This window comes from Triticum dicoccoides, chromosome 6B (assembly GCF_002162155.2).
Source record: "Triticum dicoccoides isolate Atlit2015 ecotype Zavitan chromosome 6B, WEW_v2.0, whole genome shotgun sequence".
In the NCBI taxonomy this organism is placed as follows: Eukaryota; Viridiplantae; Streptophyta; class Magnoliopsida; order Poales; family Poaceae; genus Triticum; species Triticum dicoccoides.
This window is the reverse complement of record NC_041391.1, coordinates 215273667-215292653: the sequence shown is the minus strand read 5'-3', so window position 1 is coordinate 215292653 and position 18987 is coordinate 215273667. Positions and strand designations below refer to the sequence as shown.

Sequence of the window (18987 nt, the reverse complement as noted above, 5' to 3'; positions counted from 1 at the left end):
CGCAGTATTCCCACTTAGTACAGGTGTAGGCTAGCAAAAGACTGGGAAGCGACCAACTGAGAGAGCGACAACAGTCGTAAGCATGCATTAAAATTAATTCAGACCGAGTACAAGCATGAGTAGGATATAATCCACCATGAACATAAATATCATGAAGGCTATGTTGGTTTTATTCAACTACATGCGTGAACATGTGCCAAGTCGAGTCACTCAATTTATTCAAAGGAGGATATCATCCCATCATATCACATCATAATCATTCTAATAGCATGTTGGCATGCAAGGTAAACCATTATAACTCATAACTAATCAAGCATGGCACAAGTAACTATAATCTCTAAATGTCATTGCAAATATGTTTACTTCATAATAGCTGGCTCAGGAACGATGAACTCATCATATTTACAAAAACAAGAGAGGTCGAGTTCATACCAGCTTTTCTCATCCCAATAAGTCCATCATATATCGTCATTATTGCCTTTCACTCGCACGACCGAACGATGTGTATAATAATAAGAGTGTATGTGCATTGGACTAAGCTGGAATCTGCAAGCATTCAACTTAAGAGAGAAGACAAGTAATATGGGCTCTAAATTAAATAAACAATCATGCATATAAGAGCCACTAAGCATTTTCAATATGGTCTTCTCGACCCTCAAAGGAAAGAAAAGAAAATAAAACTATTTACACGGGAAAGCTCCCAACAAGTAAGAAGAAGAACTAGAAATCTTTTGGGGTTTTCATTTTAATCCTACTACAAGCAAGGAAATTAACTAACTAATTTTTTGGTTTTTCTCAAGGTTTATCAAACACACAAGAAGAAAACTAGAAAAAGAAATTTAAACTAACATGGATAATACAATGAAAGAGTATGAGCACCGACGACTAGTGTGTGAACATGGATGTAAATCGGTGAGAAATATGTACTCCCCCAAGCTTAGGCTTTTGGCCTAAGTTGGTTTAATACCAAGGACCGCCTGACTGATATCCATAAGTGAAACTGGGGTAGTACTGAGATGCGCAGGCGACCGCCTCCTGAGCTACAGCGTGTTGACGAGCTGCCCCCATTCCCCTGTCGTAATCAGCAGCTTCTTCCCTGGTGATAACATATCTTCCTTTTGCCTGATAATCAAAAAGGTAGGGAGCAGGAAGAGTAACAGGGACGACATTGCGTCTGTCATAGATTAGTCGATAATGGAGGAATTGTTCATTCCTCTCAAGAAAATGATGATCAAACATAGCTTCTTTATCTAAATAAACAGGAGGTACAATCATATCCCCCTCTCGTGGAGCTATATTAAGAAAATTAGCCACACGGGTTGCATAAATTCCTCCAAAGAAATTTCCCCTTTTACTATTATTCTGCAACCTACGTGCAACTATTGCCCCCAAGTTATAACCTTTATAACCTAACACAGCACTCTTGAGGACACTTATCTTGTAAGAAGTCCTCCAGCTCGGCATTATGCACATACGCGTCGAATTCTTCCTTAAAGCCTGCTTCGACCATAAAATCATCGGATGGCCACTCACAAGCCCGTACAATTGCGTCCCTTGGAAAATTAACATCTTGTTCACGTATAGCAATTCTTGGCCCTTTCTTTGCTGAGGAACCTCCTTGGTACATTCTTCTAAGCATATTTATTTTTCTGAAAATTTCTGAAATTTTAGTAACTTCAAAATAAAAGTGGATAAAACTAAACAAGATTGATAGCAACTACTCCTACAAGTGCCTAGAGCCCATATCATGCATTGGAATTGCTTGGGACCTCAAAAATTTAACATGCAAGCTCAAGTACATGGTCACCGAAGTAACAAAAATTTGCAATGAATAAAGCACTAGAACAAAAACTAATTGGACCAATGGAGGAGTCACATACCAAGCAACAATCTCCCAAAGCAGTTTTGTGAATGGAGCTTTGAGCTAAGAGATCGAAAATCGCAGCAAAACGAGCTAGAACTCGTGCTTGAGCTGGATGGGGATTTTTTTTGGGTAGAAGATGAAGTGTGTGGGTGCTCGCATAAGTGGAGGGGAGCCACCAGGGGCCCATGAGACAGGGGGCGCGCCCTACAGGGGGGCGCGCCCTCCTCTCTCGTGGCCTGGTGCTTGCCCCTCCTGCAGTGTTTTCAGTGCCTAAAATCCTCAAATATTCCAGAAAAAATCATACTAAATTGGCAGGGCATTTGGAGCACTTTTATTTTCGGACTATTTTTAATGCACGGATAATTCAGAAAACAGACGGATAATACTATTTTTGCTTTATTTATTCTAAATAACAGAAAGTAAAAAGAGGGTACAGAAGGTCGTGCCTTCTAGTTTCATCCATCTCGTGATCATCAAAATGAACCCGCTAACAAGGTTGATCAAGTCTTGTTAACAAACTCATTCCGAATAACACGGAACTGGAGAAATTTCGAATAACACTAAGTTACCTCAACGGAGATATGAAAATCCCCAACAATAAGAATATCATACTTTTTCTTGACAGTAGGAAGAGGAAATTCAAAATCTCCAAAAATGATAGTTGGAACTTTTTCAATAGAATTGATGCTATGAACTTGAGCTTGTTTCCTCGGAAAGTGTACCGTATGCTCATTACCATTAACATGAAAAGTGACATTGCCTTTGTTGCAATCAATAACAGCCCCTGCAGTATTAAGGAAAGGTCTACCAAGGATAATAGACATACTATCGTCCTCAGGAATATCAAGAATAACAAAGTCCGTTAAGATAGTGACATTTGCAACAACAACAGGCACGTCCTCACAAATGCCGACAGGTATAGCAGTTGATTTGTCAGCCATTTGCAAAGATATTTCAGTAGGTGTCAACTTATTCAATTCAAGTCTACGATATAAAGACAGAGGCATAACACTAACACCGGCTTCAAGATCACATAAAGTAGTTCTGACATAATTTCTTTTAATGGAGCATGGTATAGTTGGAACACCCGGATCTCCAAGTTTCTTTGGTATTCCACCCTTAAAAGTGTAATTAGCAAGCATGGTGGAAATTTCATCTTCCGGTATCTTTCTTTTATTTGTGATGATATCCTTCATATACTTAGCATAAGGATTTACTTTAAGCATATCAATTAAGCTCACACGTAAGAAAATAGGTCTAATCATTTCAGCAAAGCGCTCAAAATCCTCATCATCCTTTGACTTGGATGGTTTAGGAGGAAAGGGCATGGGTTTCGGAACCCATGGTTCTCTTTCTTTACCGTGCTTCCTAGCAACAAAATCTCTCTTATCATAACGTTGATTCTTTGATTGTGGGTTATCAAGATCAACAGCAGGTTCAATCTCTACATCATTGTTTTTGCTAGGTTGAGCATCAACATGAACATTATCATTAACATTATCGCTAGGTTCATGTTCATCACCTGATTGTGTTTCAGCATCAGAGATAGAAATATCATTGGGATTCTCAGGTGTGTCTACAGTAGGTTCACTAGAAGCATGCAAGATTCTATCGTCTTTCTTCTTCTTCTTTTTAGAAGAACTAGGTGCCTCTAAATTATTTCTCAAAAATCTTGCTCGATTCTCTTAGGGTGGCCTTCAGGATACAAAGGTTCCTGAGTCATTTTACCAGTTCTAGTAGCCACTATAACGGCAAAGTCATTTTTATTATTCAATTCATCAAGCAAATCATTTTGAGCTTTGAGTACTTGCTCAACTTGAGTAGCAACCATAGAAGCCTATTTGCTAACGCGGTGAAGTTCATCTTTAACTCTAGCCCGATTATCACCTACGTGCCCTATCTCGAAAGCATTATTCTTTAACTCTCTACCAACATAAGCATTAAAACTTTCTTGTGTAGCCATAAAGTCATCAAATTCATCTAAGCATGGGATATGAAATTTAGTAGAGGGTATTTCAACTTTATCATATCTATAGAGAGAATTTACCTTTACTACCTGTGTCGGGTTATCAAGACAATGTGGTTCTTCAGGCGGTAAATTAAGACCATGTATTTCTTCAATAGGTGGTAAATTCTTAACATCTTTAGCTTTGATATCTTTTTATTTCATTGACTTCTTTGCCTATTTCATATCTTCAGGACTGAGAAATAAAACACCTCTCTTCTTTGGAGTGGGTTTAGGAATAGGCTCAGAAGTTGGCTCAATTGGTTCAGGAATTACTTCAGGAACTGGCTCGGGAAGAGTCCAATTATTTTCATTAGTCAACATATTATTCAATAAGATTTCGGCTTCGTCGACTATTCTTTCCCTAAAAACACAACCAGCACAACTATCCAAGTAGTCCTTGGAAGCATCGGTTAGTCCATTATAAAAGATATCAAGTATTTCATTTTTCTTAAGAGGATGATCGGGCAAAGCATTAAGTAACCGGAGAAGCCTCCCCCAAGCTTGTGGGAGACTCACTTCTTTGATTTGCACAAAATTATATATTTCCCTCAAGGCAGCTTGTTTCTTATGGGCAGGGAAATATTTAGCAGAGAAGTAATAAATCATATCCCGGGGACTACGCACACAACCAGGAGCAAGAGAATTATACCAAGTCTTAGCATCACCCTTTAATGAGAACGGAAATATCTTAAGGATATATAAATAGCGAGACTTCTCATCATGAGTAAATAGGGTGGCTATATCATTCAACTTGGTAAGATGTGCCACAACAGTTTCAGATTCAAGGCCATAGAAAGGATCAGATTCAACTAAAATAATAATATCAGGATCAACAGAGAATTCATAATCCTTATCAGTAACACAAATAGGTGAAGTGGCAAAAGCAGGATTGGGTTTCATTCTAGCATTAAGAGACTGCTGCTTCCATTTAGCTAATAATTTCTTAAGATCATTTCTATCATTGCAAGCAAGAATTTCCATAGCAGCTGCTTCATTCATAACATAACCCTTAGGAACAACATGTAATACATAATCATTGGGGGAACGTTCATCATCACTATCATCAATAATAGGTTCTTCAATATTTTCATTCCCCCTAACTCTAGCAAGTTGTTCATCTAGAAATTCACCTAATGGCAAAGTAGTATCACACATAGAAGTAGTTTCATCATGCATAACAGAAGTGGAATCATCAATAACATGTGACATATCAGAATTCATAGTAGTAGCAGGTTTAGGTGTCGCAAGCCTACTAATAATGGAAGGAGAATCTAGTGCAGAGCTAGATGGCAGTTCCTTACCTCCCCTCGTAGTTGAGGGCAAAATCTTGGTCTTAGCGTCTTTCAAGTTCTTCATAGTGGTCAACAGATATAAATCCCAAGTGACTCAGAGAATAGAGCTATGCTCCCCGGCAACAGCGCCAGAAATTAGTCTTGATAACCCACAAATGTAGGGGATCGCAACAGCTTCCGAGGGTGAAGTACAACCCAAATTTATTGATTCGACACAAGGGGAGCCAAAGAATATTCTTGAGTATTAGCAGTTGAGTTGTCAATTCAACCACACCTGGATAACTTAGTATCTGCAGCAAAGTATTTAGTAGCAAAGGTGGTATGATAATAAAGGTAACGGTAGCAACAGTAAAGATAAATGTTTTGGGGTTTTTGTAGCAGTTGTAATAGTAGCAACGGAAAAGTAAATAAGCGAAGAACAATATATGAAAAGCTCGTAGGCAATGGACCAGTGATGGATAATTATGCCAGATGCGATTCCTCATGCAATAGTTATAACATAGGGTGATATAGAACTAGCTCCAATTCATCAATGTAATGTAGGCATGTATTCCGTAAATAGTCATACGTGCTTATGGAAAAGAACTTGTATGATGTCTTTTGTCCTACCCTCCCGTGGCAGCGGGGTCCTAGTGAAAACTAAGAGATATTAAGGCCTCCTTTTAATAGAGAACCGGACCAAAGCATTAACACATAGTGAATACATGAACTCCTCAAACTACGGTCATCACCGAGAAGTATCCCGATTATTGTCACATCGGGGTTGTCGGATCATAACACATAATAGGTGACTATAGACTTGCAAGATAGGATCAAGAACACACATATATTCATGAAAACATAATAGGTTCAGATCTGAAATCATGGCACTCGGGCCCTAGTGACAAGCATTAAGCATAGCAAAGTCATAGCAACATCAATCTCAGAACATAGTGGATACTAGGGATCAAACCCTAACAAAACTAACTTGATTACATGGTAAATCTCATCCAACCCATCACCGTCCAGCAAGCCTACGATGGAATTACTCATGCACGGCGGTGAGCATCATGAAATTGGTGATGGAGGATGGTTAATGATGACGACAACGACGAATCCCCCTCTCCGGAGCCCCGAACGGACTCCAGATTAGCCCTCCCGAGAGAGATTAGGTCTTGGCGGCGGCTCCGTGTCGTAAAACACGATGAAACTTTCTCTCCGATTTTTTTCTCCCCGAGACGGAATATATGGAGTTGGAGTTGAGGTCGGAGGAGGTCCAGGGGGCCCACGAGATAGGAGGTCGCGCCCTAGGGGGGCGCGCCCCCCTGTCTCGTGGACACGCTGTGGGCCCCCTGGCATTAATTCTTTCACAAAAAATTCTTATTAATTCCAAAAAGTGCCTCCGTGGATTTCCAGGACATTCTGAGAACTTTTCTTTTCTACACATAAAACAACATCATGGCAGTTCTGCTGAAAACAGCGTCAGTCCGGGTTAGTTTCATTCAAATCATGCAAATTAGAGTCCAAAATAAGGGCAAAAGTGTTTAAAAAAGTAGATACGTTGGAGACGTATCAGTGGATGGCATGCAACAGGAGGGAGAAGGTTCTATAGGTGATGGGGTGTTCCGGTTTGAGGCAAGGTGGTTGATGGAGGAGGAGTGTGCTTGGGTGGTGGAAGAGGTGTGGAATGCAACATTTGCAGAGGGTGATGTTTCTGTTAAGGAAGAACTGGCTAAGGTGGGGGAGAAATCACAAAGTGAGATTGAAAGGTGTTGGGAGAGCTAAAAGGAAGAATTAAGAAGGCAAAGAAGGAGGTTGAGAACTGCCAGCGTAGTTGTACTAGTCACCATCAAATAAACCAGGAGCATCTTCTTCACTTTAAGCTAAGTAGGCTAGAGGATTAGTAAAATTTATATTGGAGGCAGAGGGTGCATGTTAATTGGTTGGAGAAAGGAGATAAAAATATACATTTTTTTCCACACCCATGCAAATGAGAGGAAGAGGATGAATATGATAAGGAAGCTTAGAAAGGAGGGGGTGAAGTAGTGGAGGGAGAAGAGGAGATAGGAAAAATTATAACTGACCACTACAAAAGTTTGTTCGTGTCTTCTGCAGGTATCGCCAATGACGAGGTGTTGTCCCACATACACACCTCGGTCACACATGATATGAACACTCGCCTAACCCGTGAATTCTTAGAACAGGAAGTCAAGGAGGCCCTAAATTCCATTGGTGATTTGAAAGCACCGGGTCCGGATGGCATGCGGACTATATTTTATAAGCGGTTTTTGGAGCTGGTCGGACCAAAAGTGAAGGAGGAAGTGCTGGGTGTGCAGAATGGTGCTCCTATGCCGAATGGGTGGAATGAAACTACTATTGTGCTCATACCCAAGGTCAAAAACCCAGAGAAGGTCACTGAGTTTAGACCTATAAGCCTTTGTAATGTTTTATACAAGTTGATCTCAAAGGTGCTTGCGAATTGGCTCAAGGAAATCCTGACTGAAATCATCTCGCCGACACAGTCAGTGTTTGTCTCGGTCGGATGATCACTAATAATGTGCTCCTGGCATATGAAATCACGCACCTGATGCATAAACGGAAGGGAGGGCCCAAGGGACTGGTGGCGGTAAAGCTCGATATGAGCAAAGCATACAACCGTGTTGAGTGGGGCTTTCTGGAACAGGTCATGATCAAGATGGGCTTCGCTGAACAGTGGGTGTATTTGATAATGAACTGCATTAGATCAGTTTCATACAAGGTAAAGATTAACAGGAGTTTGTCAGAGGTGATCACCCCAGGCAGAGGACTCCGACAAGGGGAACCGTGCAAAGGCTTTCTCTGCTATGTTGTACCAAGCGGAGCAGGAGGGATCTATCCAGGTGGTCCATATATGTTGAGGAGCTCCAAAGATAAATCACCTATTTTTTGCAGACGATTGGCTAATTGCTATGAAGGCAACAATGGAGGGGGCATCCAAACTGCAGCAAATTTTAGTTCTTTATGAGCATTAGTCTGTCCAAATGATAAATAAGGAGAAGTCTAATGCCATGTTCAGTAAAGGAACCAGTGCTAATACAAGGGGGGCTGTCCTGGCTGGTCTTGGCATAGTGGAGGAGTCTTTTAATCAACGATATCTGGGACTGCCAGTTCACATTGGAGCATCCATAAGTAAGGAGTTTGAATATTTGAAATAGAAGATTTGGCAAAGGAATCAAGGGTGGATGGAAAAGTTGTTATTCAAGGCGGGGAAAGAGGTCTTGATTAAGGTTGTAGCTCAGGCGATACCCATGTATGCAATGTCGTGTTTTGATCTCACAAAGCAAGTTTGCAAAGAGATCAACACACTTATTGCCCGATTCTGGTGGAGCCAACAAGATAAAAGACGGTGTCAATGGATAAGCTGGGGAAGAATGACGAAATCGAAGAAGGATGGAGGACTTGGGTTTAGAGATCTGCATATTTTTAACCTTGCCATTTTGTCTAGGCAGGGGTGGCAATTGCTCGAGCCTCTGGATACGCTATGTGCGCAAGTACTGAAGGCTCGCTACTACCCAGATTATTCTCTTCTTGAGGTGACAGTAAGAGAGGGTATTTCTTATATCTGGAGAAGCATATTGAAGGGGGTTAATCTGATTAAGGAAGGAATTGTCTGGCGTGCGGGGTCGGGTGATAACATCAAAGTGTGGGAGGACCCATGGATTCCTCGAGGAGATACTAGAAAACCAACATCAGTAAGAGGGGACATAGTTATCACACGAGTTTTTGAACTAATGGAGTCGGTTAGGGAAACTTGGGATGAGCAGTTAGTAAAGGATCTTTTTAATGAAGATGATGTTTCGCATATCCTCGCTATCCTAGTGCGACCGATATGGATGATTGTGTAGCATGGGCATGGCACTACGATCCCAAAGGAAAATTTTCTGTAAAAGGGGTGTATCATGTCGGTATCCGGGTAAGAGATGCAAGAAATGGTAATGATGCAGGCCCATCACTTAGTCAGGGAAAGGGGAGAGGATAAATGGCAAAGATTGTGGAACCTGGAGATGCCAGGGAAAGTGCATATTTTTCTATGGAGGTTTGCGCATAATAGCCTGCCCCTCCGTATGAATATCAAACGCAAAAGGGTGGACTTGGATACAAGATGCCTAGTGTGTGGCCGGCTGGATGAAGATGGTGGTCATCTGTTCATAAAATGCAAAGTTGTCAAACAAGTTTGGAGAGGAATGGAGCTAGAGGATACATGAAGTGCTATGCTGGAGTGCACTGGGCCAAGAGAGGTGTTTGATCACATATGGAGCTTGGATAACAATAAGCGAGATACTTTCCTTATCTGGCTGTGGAAATGGTGGTCAGTGAGAAACAAGGAAAATGCAGGAGAGACGATGAGGAGCACTGACAGTATCTGCTATACTATCCGACAATATCTTCACGAGTTCAGTAAAAGTGTTGTGAAGCCTGTACAAGTGCCTCCCCAGGACAAGGTTAAGTGGAAGCGACCCCCACCTGATGTCGTTAAAGTCAATTTTGATGCATCTTATCATGCAAACACAGGGAGAGGAGCATGGGGACGTGTTGCTCGAACTAACCAAGGAGAATTATTGGCAGCAAAGGCTGCCACACTTGAGCATCTTACAGGGCCTCTACATGCAGAAGCTTTGGCATGTGTGTTAACTACTGAAGCAAGCGCGGAACTGGGCATCCACAAGGTGATCCTTCAGTCTGATTCCCATGTGCTTGTCCATGCACTCAACTCTAGCGAATATGAACGAGCATTGATCGGTGTCCTCCTACGGGAGATGTGAAGTATCTGCCATGCGATTTTGAGTCACTTAGTTTCAGTTTTTGTAACCAAAAACGTAATAAGGTAGCACATGAACTAGCTACTTTTGGTTTCAAAATGGGAGCTGCTGATCAGTCGTGGATCGAGTATGCTCTAGACTTTGTTTCTGTTCTGGTCTCCAGCAACATGGCCGAGCCAGTTTAGTAATGGAATGAGTTGTTCCGGGTCAAAAAAAGTTTTGTTTGCACCTGTTGCGTCGTATGGAAATATAATTTCTTGTTGGTCCTAATTATAGCTGGATCCGATGGCCGTGTATACGAATAGTAATAGCAGGGATGTATTTTTTTATGGTTCACACGATCAACACAAACTCCAAACTGACTCAACATATCAGCTTTGCATGCATCCTGACATCCCTGCATGTTCAACCTTGGTGCTTCTTGACTCCTAACTTGTTTGTCTCTGTACACCTTGTAGCATGCGCAACATCTAATGCTTGTTCTCCTTCATACTTCCCATCAAAACAAATGTATTTTCTCAACGTACACATCTTCGGTTTGTAAACCCTCAATGTGAAGAAAAGTTTCATGAATCTTGGAAACGGTAATGTTATTTATGGCCATATCAGGTTCAATCTTGCGGTGTCCTCACCCAATGGGTAGCGAGGCACATATTTGTATTGTTGTCATTAAGGATAAAAGGTTGGGGTTTATTCATATTGATTGGATCTATCCCTCTACATCATGTCATCTTTCTTAAGGCGTTACTCCGTTCTTGTTAACTTAATACACTGGATGCATGCTAGATAGCGGTCAATGTGTGGAGTAATAATAGTAGATGAAGGCAGGAGTCAGTTTACTTATCACGGACGTGATACCTATATTCATGATCATTGCCCTAGATATCGTTATAACTTTGCGCTTTTCTATCAATTGCTCAACAATAATTTGTTTACCCACCGTATGTGTTCTTTCAAGAGAGAAGCCTCTAGTGAAAACTATGGCCCCTAGGTCTATCCTTATCATATTATTCTCATATCTATAAACCAAAACCCTAAAATACCTTGCTATAATTTATTTATATTTACTTTATTTTACACTTTTATTTATTGTTTATACATATCTCTATCAGATCTCATCCTTGCAAGTAACCGTGAAGGGATTTACAACCCCTTTATCATGTTGGGTGCAAGTATTTGTTTGTTTGTGTAGGTGCAACCATTGGTGACTTGTGTGTTCCTTCTACTGGATTGATATCTTGGTTCTTAACTGAGAGAAATACTTATCTCTACTTTACTGCATCACCCTTTCCTCTTCAAGAAAAAAACCAACACAAGCTCAAGAAGTAGCAGGCGGCCACCACGCCAGATCCTTAGGAAGGTGTGGGTGGGGGGATGGGAAGAGATAAGCGGACAACGTCGGCGACGACACCGCACCAAATTCTGGGGAGGTGCGAGTGGGGTAATAGGGAGAGACAAAGCCACAAAGGTTCCAGATCGGGCCAGAGGAAGGGCATAAAAGTGCCACAACTGACGCGTATGCATTGGATGTAGATCGGACGGTCGAAATTGTTAGATGGCAGACACACCATCAACACCAACTCAGGTTTTTATAAGAGTAGAAATATTTATTGGAGTTCGTCATCGTTGTCAGAGTCAGATGGTTCTGGCATAGAGGAATTGTGTTTAGACGATGATGTTGAGCACCTCGTCTTGTTGCATCTCGTCTAAGAATTAGATGGCGGCAAGAAGAGAAAGCGTAGATGATCGAAGGTTGGCCATCTTTGCATTCTGCGCAACCGAGCTCCCATTCCATGCTCATGTAAGATTACTTTCCCGAGGTACCGACCTATTTGGCTCACCTCTTCCGTAGGCGTTATGCGTAGATCTCTTTTTTTTGTACTGTGGAAGCTTGCGAGAAAAATTGTCGTTTTTTCACTCACCGGAGGAATGTCGTCAGTTTGCTTTGGTTTAGTTCATACCAAAAGATATCAAACGACAATGAGAGTGATAGCATACGGTATTCCGGCTGACTGCACCAATGAGTGTCTTCGCATTGGAGAAGATACCATGTGCAAATGCGTGCACGTGTTTATCAAAGTTTTGATCTTGGTTTTTGGTCCTGGGTATCTTTGAGCTCCCAATGAGGAGGACACAAAGAAGTTGATGGCGATGAATGGAGCAAGAGGATGGTCGGGCTTGCTTGGGAGTGTGGATTGCATGCATGAAGGTGGAAGAGCTGCCCTATGGCTTCGCACATGCAGTACACCGGCCATCATCGTGATCCCACTATTGTGCTTGAAGTCGTGGCTTCGCAGGACTTTGTGGATTTGTCATTGCTTCTTTGGCTTGTCGGGTGATCTTAGTAAGATAAATGTATTGCAGAGATCACATGTTTTTGCTTGGATTGCTAGTGGAGATGCTCCGACTTGCAACTACACCATCGATGGACATGATTATACCATGGGGTGTTATCTTGTCAACGGTATCTATCTTTCGTGGTCAACGTTTGTGAAGACAATGAAGAAGCCAAAGGGCAAGAAGCAATCTATTTTTTCCCAAGCATAGGAAGAATGCCAAAAGGATATTGAGATGGCATTTGATGTGCTGCAAAGCTCGGTTTGACATTGTTCCAAGTCTTGCTCTCTTCTGGGATAAGAAATCCCTCTCAAATATCATGCATGCATGTGTAGTTCTACACAATATGTTTATCGAGGATGAGAGAGATTTCAACTTGGAGTTTTTCTATGACAATATTGGTAGCCGTGTCAAGCCTAGCAGGAACCCGAATTGGATCAATACATTTCTTGAGACCTACCTGCAGATTGAGAACAATGATACACACCCACTCTATGGTGATCTTATTAAGAACCGGTGGCAACTGCATGGGAGGTAGACTCCCAGTTTATTCATTTGATCTTATTTGTATTCATGTGTGATTTGAACCATTCTTTTTATGCGAACCATTTATTATTGTTTTAATTAGTCAAATTTGAACATTTGTTGTAACTGAGATGATTATTTTAGCGTATGATGCTAAAACATTAATAAGTTTGATTTATAATATTGTTGTTGTATTAAAATCTTTTTTTCAGAATTATGGATTTGCCTAAAACGCCAAAACAGACTTACGACATTTGTTCTGCGCGCCCGCGTAGTACCACAAACCCGTTTTTGGGTACCTAAAACTGGTTATACATGACGTGTTTTCCTAGGATCTGCGATGCTCTCAGTGCACCCGACGGGAAGACCATTTGGTTCATCATATTTTCATCAAAATGAGATAGCAAATAAATCTAGCATTTTGTAAGTACCAAGAGAATATTATGCCATACCGGCATATAACATCGCACCAAAGAATCACATAAGCCCCGCACGTCCTCGATCTCATAGTTCACGCAAAATAAATAAATATAAGATGATCGCACATCTCGATCGATCATGAACATTTGCCTCTTCTCATACCAAACCCTTTTTTCTTGGGCCCATGATCCCCTCGTAGTATCCCATGTCGTCGGGTGTCGGGTCGAGATTTCACCACACACTTGCATTCGTTGGGGAGGTTTGCCATGGAGACCACCCGTGGGGGCTTCCTTTGCGTCTCGGTTGACTCATCGGCCACGGGTGCGGAGTTGAGATCAATGGGAGGCACCACATGCACGATCGACACGAAAATCATCTTCCGGCGAGCTGTCCTGAGGTGAGGTGGAGAAGCGGAACATTGTCGGTTTATGTCCGAGTAGGTACCCATATGTCGGCGACAATGTTGACATGGAGGGCAGCTCAGAAAGCCTGGGCGGGCGGGCCGCCGACGAGCCCGAGCTGGCCGCCGCGGTGGCGGCTACAACAAGGGCCGACTTGAGACGATCCCTAGCATGAGGAGGGTGCCTTGTGCGGCTTTGGCGGCGATGGCCTCGGTGTCCACAACAGCGGCCCATATCTGAGCGGCGGTAGCAGCGGTTTCTTCTTTTGTCTTGACCCTCCTTCTTCGATTGGTCTGCTTCACCGTCTCGACAGCTCTCTGCTCCGGGGTGAGCTATTTCTTCGGCTTCACCGTGGCCATGATGCAGACGACCACGGCGGGGCGGTCACAGCGGGACGGGGGCGATTTTGGCGGGGTGGGTGTTTTTTTTAGAACGCGGGGTGGGTGCGTTGGTCATGTAGTAATTTTTTCTAGGACGGGGCTGCTCTTCCGCTTGGGCGATCCGTTGGATTTTACAACATTTTTCTCCTTTTTTCCCGAGTCAAACACTTTTTCATCTTCATCGCTTCTCAAGGGCGCAAATTTGCTCTGACAAGTGGGCCAGCGCAAACGGATCAGATCAAACCGAATCCCAAACACACGGTACGCAGGCCACGCCCACGTGGACGCTCTCCGCCTCCGCCCGTCGCCGCCGGCAGCATGTCCCACGGCGGCGTCTTCCTCGGCGTCGATGTCGGCACTGGGAGCGCTCGCGCAGGCTCGTCACTCTCTGAATCCTTTGAACCAACGCCCCCTCCCTTTTTCTTGACTAGCTTTTACTAGATAGACTTTGGCCGTTTCTTGATTCGCGAGTAGTAATCGAGTGAGCAGGCTAGCAGTAGCAGTGCTGCTTCTGTGGCGAAGCAACTGTTATATTCTGGGGGAAATTCCATTTCCGAAGATTTTCTTTTACTCAAGAGTATCACTAGTTGTCCACTCAGAGTGACGAACTGAATGTTGTTTTCATGGGAGGAGCGGTGCTGTTCATGTAGTTCTCCCTCAATCGTTCTCTCGGATGTGATGAAGGGTAATTTAAGATAGGTGCTAACAGAGCATGCTTGTCACCGGGCATATCAGGCCTTGAGAAAGGAGTTCATTCTTGGCAGGCATAGCAGGTAATTAGGTTGGTGCTATTAATTCTTAGTTGTCTGTTGATGCAGGCATCTTTGATGAGAAGGGTAAATTGCTCGGTTCGGCGAGCAGCCCGATACAGATATGGAAAGAGAAAGATTGCATCGAGGTTAGTAACCTCTAATCCGTTCAATGTATTGCATGATTGACAAATGAACTAACGAACACCTTGCTAATTCTGGGCGGTGCACACCAGCAATCTTCGACGGATATCTGGCTCGCGGTGTGCACTGCTGTAAAATCTGCATGCTCGCTTGCAAATGTCGCAGCTGAGGATGTTGTTGGCCTCGGATTCGCTGCTACTTGCTCCCTTGGTTTGCCTTGATCTCCATATGAGCTGTTCGAGTTGACTTCTGAATGGGGAATTTTGTGTCTAAAGTGACTCGGAATTCACTGACTTGATAATAATATGGCGTGTTGCTTGCAGTTGCTGTTGATACTGATGGTTCCCCTGTTTCGGTTTCTTGGAGTGGTGATGCAAGAAGGAACATCATCGTGTGGATGGACCATAGGGCTGTTGACCAGGCTGATCGAATTAACGCTCGCAATTCACCTGTATTGCAGTACTGTGGCGGGGGCGTCTCTCCAGAAATGCAAGCTCCAAAGGTAACCACCTCACTTTTCATGCAGTGTGGTTTAAATCATAATTGTGCGGACTCTTGACTTCTTGATTCATGATTTGTAAATAATATAAACATGATGTTGTAAAAGTCAACCATTGTGTTTATTGCCTGATAATGGTAGTCACAGTATATTCCAGGAAATTTCACTTCTTGGTCATGTAAAATCAGAATTTTAGCATTTTGAAACCTGGAAATTGCAATGTTCATTATCTGGAGATGGTTTGAAGAAATTAATAAACGTGGACATTGTTTAGGAAGTCACTAAAATTGATGTTGGTTACAGCATGAATATACTTAAATTTGACCTTCCCAAATAATATTTTCGAGAAAAGTTGTTAAGCAATTAATACCATTGTGTATTATTTGATTATCTCCCTTGCTAGTATCACATTTTTACTTTAAATATTTTTCAGCTTTTGTGGGTAAAGGAAAATCTGCAAGAGTCCTGGTCCATGGCATGTAGGTGGATGGACCTTAGTGACTGGTTAGCATATAGGTGAGTTTTCACTATCTATGTCTGAATTTGCCGTAAGCTATAGGTTGGCTTCCATAACATGTTTGCTTTGGTGGTTCATTTTCTAGGGCAACTGGTGATGACACCCGCAGCTTATGCACAACTGTTTGCAAATGGACATATCTTGGACATGCACACATGGGCCAGTGGAGGGAATTAGATTCGCGTGATATGGAAGCATGTGGATGGGATGAGGTCTTTTGGGAAGAAATAGGCTTGGGAGACCTTGTTGAAGGGAATCGTGCAAAAATAGGTTGAACTGAACAATTTTTCATTTCCCCCTTCCAGCACTAAAACCAACATGTCATTTATGGTCATTAGTTTCCTAATACAACACTACTCTTATGCAACATATAGGACGCAGTGTTGCATTTCCAGGCCATCCTCTAGGTTCTGGTTTGACACCTACTTCTGCAAAGGCAAGCAAAAATAATGTTGCTTTTTATTTGAAATTGCAATGTTTACGTTGAACTTCTAGTAACTGTGTCATTTATGAACTATGTTGTGATCAATTATCTAGGTTCTTTCTATATAATATTTGTGTCAGCGGAAATGCCTCTGCTGTTAATATTATGTAATTGCCTATCTGATGTTGGTTGAATCCAATTCTCAGGAGTTAGGCTTGCTTCCTGGGACACCTGTTGGAACTTCGCTTATTGATGCTCATGCCGGTGGCGTTGGAGTAATGGAAAGTGTGCCAGAGGCAGAATCTAAAGCCGACTGTTAGTGTTGATTCATCTGTATTTTTCCTATGGAAACTACTTTAAAACTTTATATTCATTTATTGAGGAACATTTTGTTTTCAGTATCTGATGAAGAAGCGATATGCCGCCGCATGGTCTTGGTCTGTGGGACATCCACATGCCACATGGCTGTTTCAAAGAACAAATTATTTATTCCTGGTGTCTGGGGGCCATTTTGGTCTGGTAGAGTTGCCCTCGTGTATTTACTTCCATATGTTTCTAGCCAGCATCTCTGCTTTATTCCTTGGTTCTCTAGTATCTATCGTGGACCATGTTGGTTGACGCTTATATTGTGATTCAATGTTCAGCGATGATTCCTGAGTATTGGCTCACAGAAGGTGGTCAAAGCGCAACTGGTGCTCTACTTGATTACATTGTCGAAAACCATGCTGCTGCTCCCCTTCTGGCTAATCATGCTGCTTCTCAGAGTAAGTTTCATGTTTGCCCAAGCAGATTATTTTTTAGTTTGTGCCCTGTAAAAGGCATGTAATTTTCTTCTGAAACTGTTCAGGTGTATCCATATTTGAGTTGTTGAACAAGATATTGCTTTTGATGGCACATGAACAAAATATTCCCTTTCTATCTGCCTTGAGTCAAGATACGCATGTCCTTCCAGATTTTCATGGAAATCGGTAAGAAATTCATTAAATCTTTTGTGCTTAAACAAGAATTCTAGTTATCCAGATCATTGTGTCTTCACAAATTTGCAATGTGACACATAAAGATCTCAGACTATCAGACCAAATCAAACAGTCTCCTTTTCCTGTCCTGAATCTCAACCAGCCGTAGTGTAAAATTTATTTACCTCTGACATCTATAGCAACTATTTCACTGCAGAGGATGAAAACCGTATGTATTTTCTTGACACATTAACTGGATGTATTTTGTCGGCTTTTATATATTTTGCTTATTTAAGTATTTAACTTTTCTTGCTGTTCTAATTAGATGTATGCAGTCAACAATATGACAACATAACACAATCAGTGAGACAGCTAGCAATCTCGGTTATTGCTAAGATATTAAATCTTATAACAGAATGGTGAAGTTACAGCCTTATCAGTTGCGCACAATTTGTTATTCCCCCCTCAAATGTTTTGTTCAATGTTTTACCTGACAAAAATGACGCACTCCTGATGTGGCTGACTCTAATGTAAACCATTCTAATGGTTAGGTCCCCTGTTGCTGATCCAAAATCCAAAGGAGTGATTTGTGGCTTGACACTTGATACAAGTGAAAAGCATTTAGCGCTTTTGTACCTAGCAACAATTCAGGGTATTGCGTATGGAACTCGTCATATTGTGGAGCATTGCAATGCTCATGGACACAAGGTACTTATTTTCGACCAAGGATTTCGAAGAGTAACTCGGTATATAATTGGATGCCTATAATATAACATTTATTGCATGTATGTTAGATCGACACCCTTCTTGCCTGTGGCGGACTTGCAAAGAACTCCTTGTATGTCCAAGAGCATGCAGATATCATCGGTATGCCTCTTTTTCCTGCAGTTACCTACTCACCTCTCTCCATCTCCTTTCCTCCCTGCTCTGAAATTTACTTGTTCTTTGCAGGATGTCCAATAATACTTCCTAGAGAGAATGAGTCTGTGCTTTTAGGTGCTTCTGTTCTGGGTGCTGTTGCTGCAAAGAAATTTTCTGGTATTCACGATGCAATGAAGTCAATGAATGCAGCTGGAAAGGTATGTCCCAATCCCTCCTATTTAAAAAAATATGGATTAGCTGGCTCCATTTTTTTGCCGTTAGACAACCTAGAGAACATGTTATTCATAAAATATGCCCGATTTTCGTCCATTTTGATTTGCATACATTCTTGATTAGAATCTTCCATTTTTCATTTTCTGTTTCTAAAGCAAATGTATTGTTTTTTGTAGGTTGTGCATCCATCTTCGGATCCCAGGGTGAAGAAATACCACGATGCCAAATATCAGATATTCAGATCCCTGTATGAGCAACAGCTCTCTCATCGCTCAGCCATGGCGCAAGCATTGCAGTAGGGTTACGTGACCACTGAGCTGGGTACTTCACTCTTGGTTCTGAATACCCCAGATCTGTTGCCATGTTTCCTTGCATTATTTACATGTAAAGAAATTTCATTCCGTTATGGAAGCAGTGATACAATAATGTCTATTAGTCACCAAAAGTATAGAAAGGATCCTTTGTAGTGAAATGGTAATTATCTACCACAAAGTTTCTGTGAAATTAGATGCTTCGGTTCGAATTTCGGTGGTTGAAATTACATCTCATATTTCTCTTGCGACAGAAAAGAGAGATTGTATCGATTAACCAGGGCAGC

The 18987-nt window shown here is 41.9% G+C and overlaps 1 protein-coding gene across 1 annotated transcript; it reads left to right on the top strand.

The window, feature by feature from the left end:
* The first annotated feature begins 14209 nt into the window (after positions 1–14209).
* Positions 14210–18912, top strand: LOC119322835 (FGGY carbohydrate kinase domain-containing protein). Its single transcript, XM_037596372.1, has 15 exons — positions 14210–14381; positions 14824–14903; positions 14991–15108; positions 15222–15400; positions 15831–15913; positions 16000–16184; positions 16289–16350; positions 16545–16653; positions 16738–16857; positions 16983–17102; positions 17186–17306; positions 17846–18002; positions 18089–18161; positions 18246–18373; positions 18566–18912. The coding sequence occupies exons 1-15, from the start codon at positions 14324–14326 to the stop codon at positions 18686–18688; spliced, it is 1716 nt and encodes a 571-aa protein (XP_037452269.1). The 5' UTR covers positions 14210–14323; the 3' UTR covers positions 18689–18912.
* Positions 18913–18987: the final 75 nt, after the last annotated feature.

What these genes read in the sequence shown, in the direction of transcription:
- LOC119322835 (XM_037596372.1), top strand. Translation starts at nt 14,324, where the DNA reads ATGTCCCACGGCGGCGTCTTCCTCGGCGTCGATGTCGGCACTGGGAGC. An exon ending in CAGAAATGCAAGCTCCAAAG is followed by an intron (nt 15,401 to 15,830) that starts GTAACCACCTCA and finishes AATATTTTTCAG; the next exon opens with CTTTTGTGGGTAAAGGAAAA. An exon ending in GGCAGAATCTAAAGCCGACT is followed by an intron (nt 16,654 to 16,737) that starts GTTAGTGTTGAT and finishes TTTTGTTTTCAG; the next exon opens with TATCTGATGAAGAAGCGATA.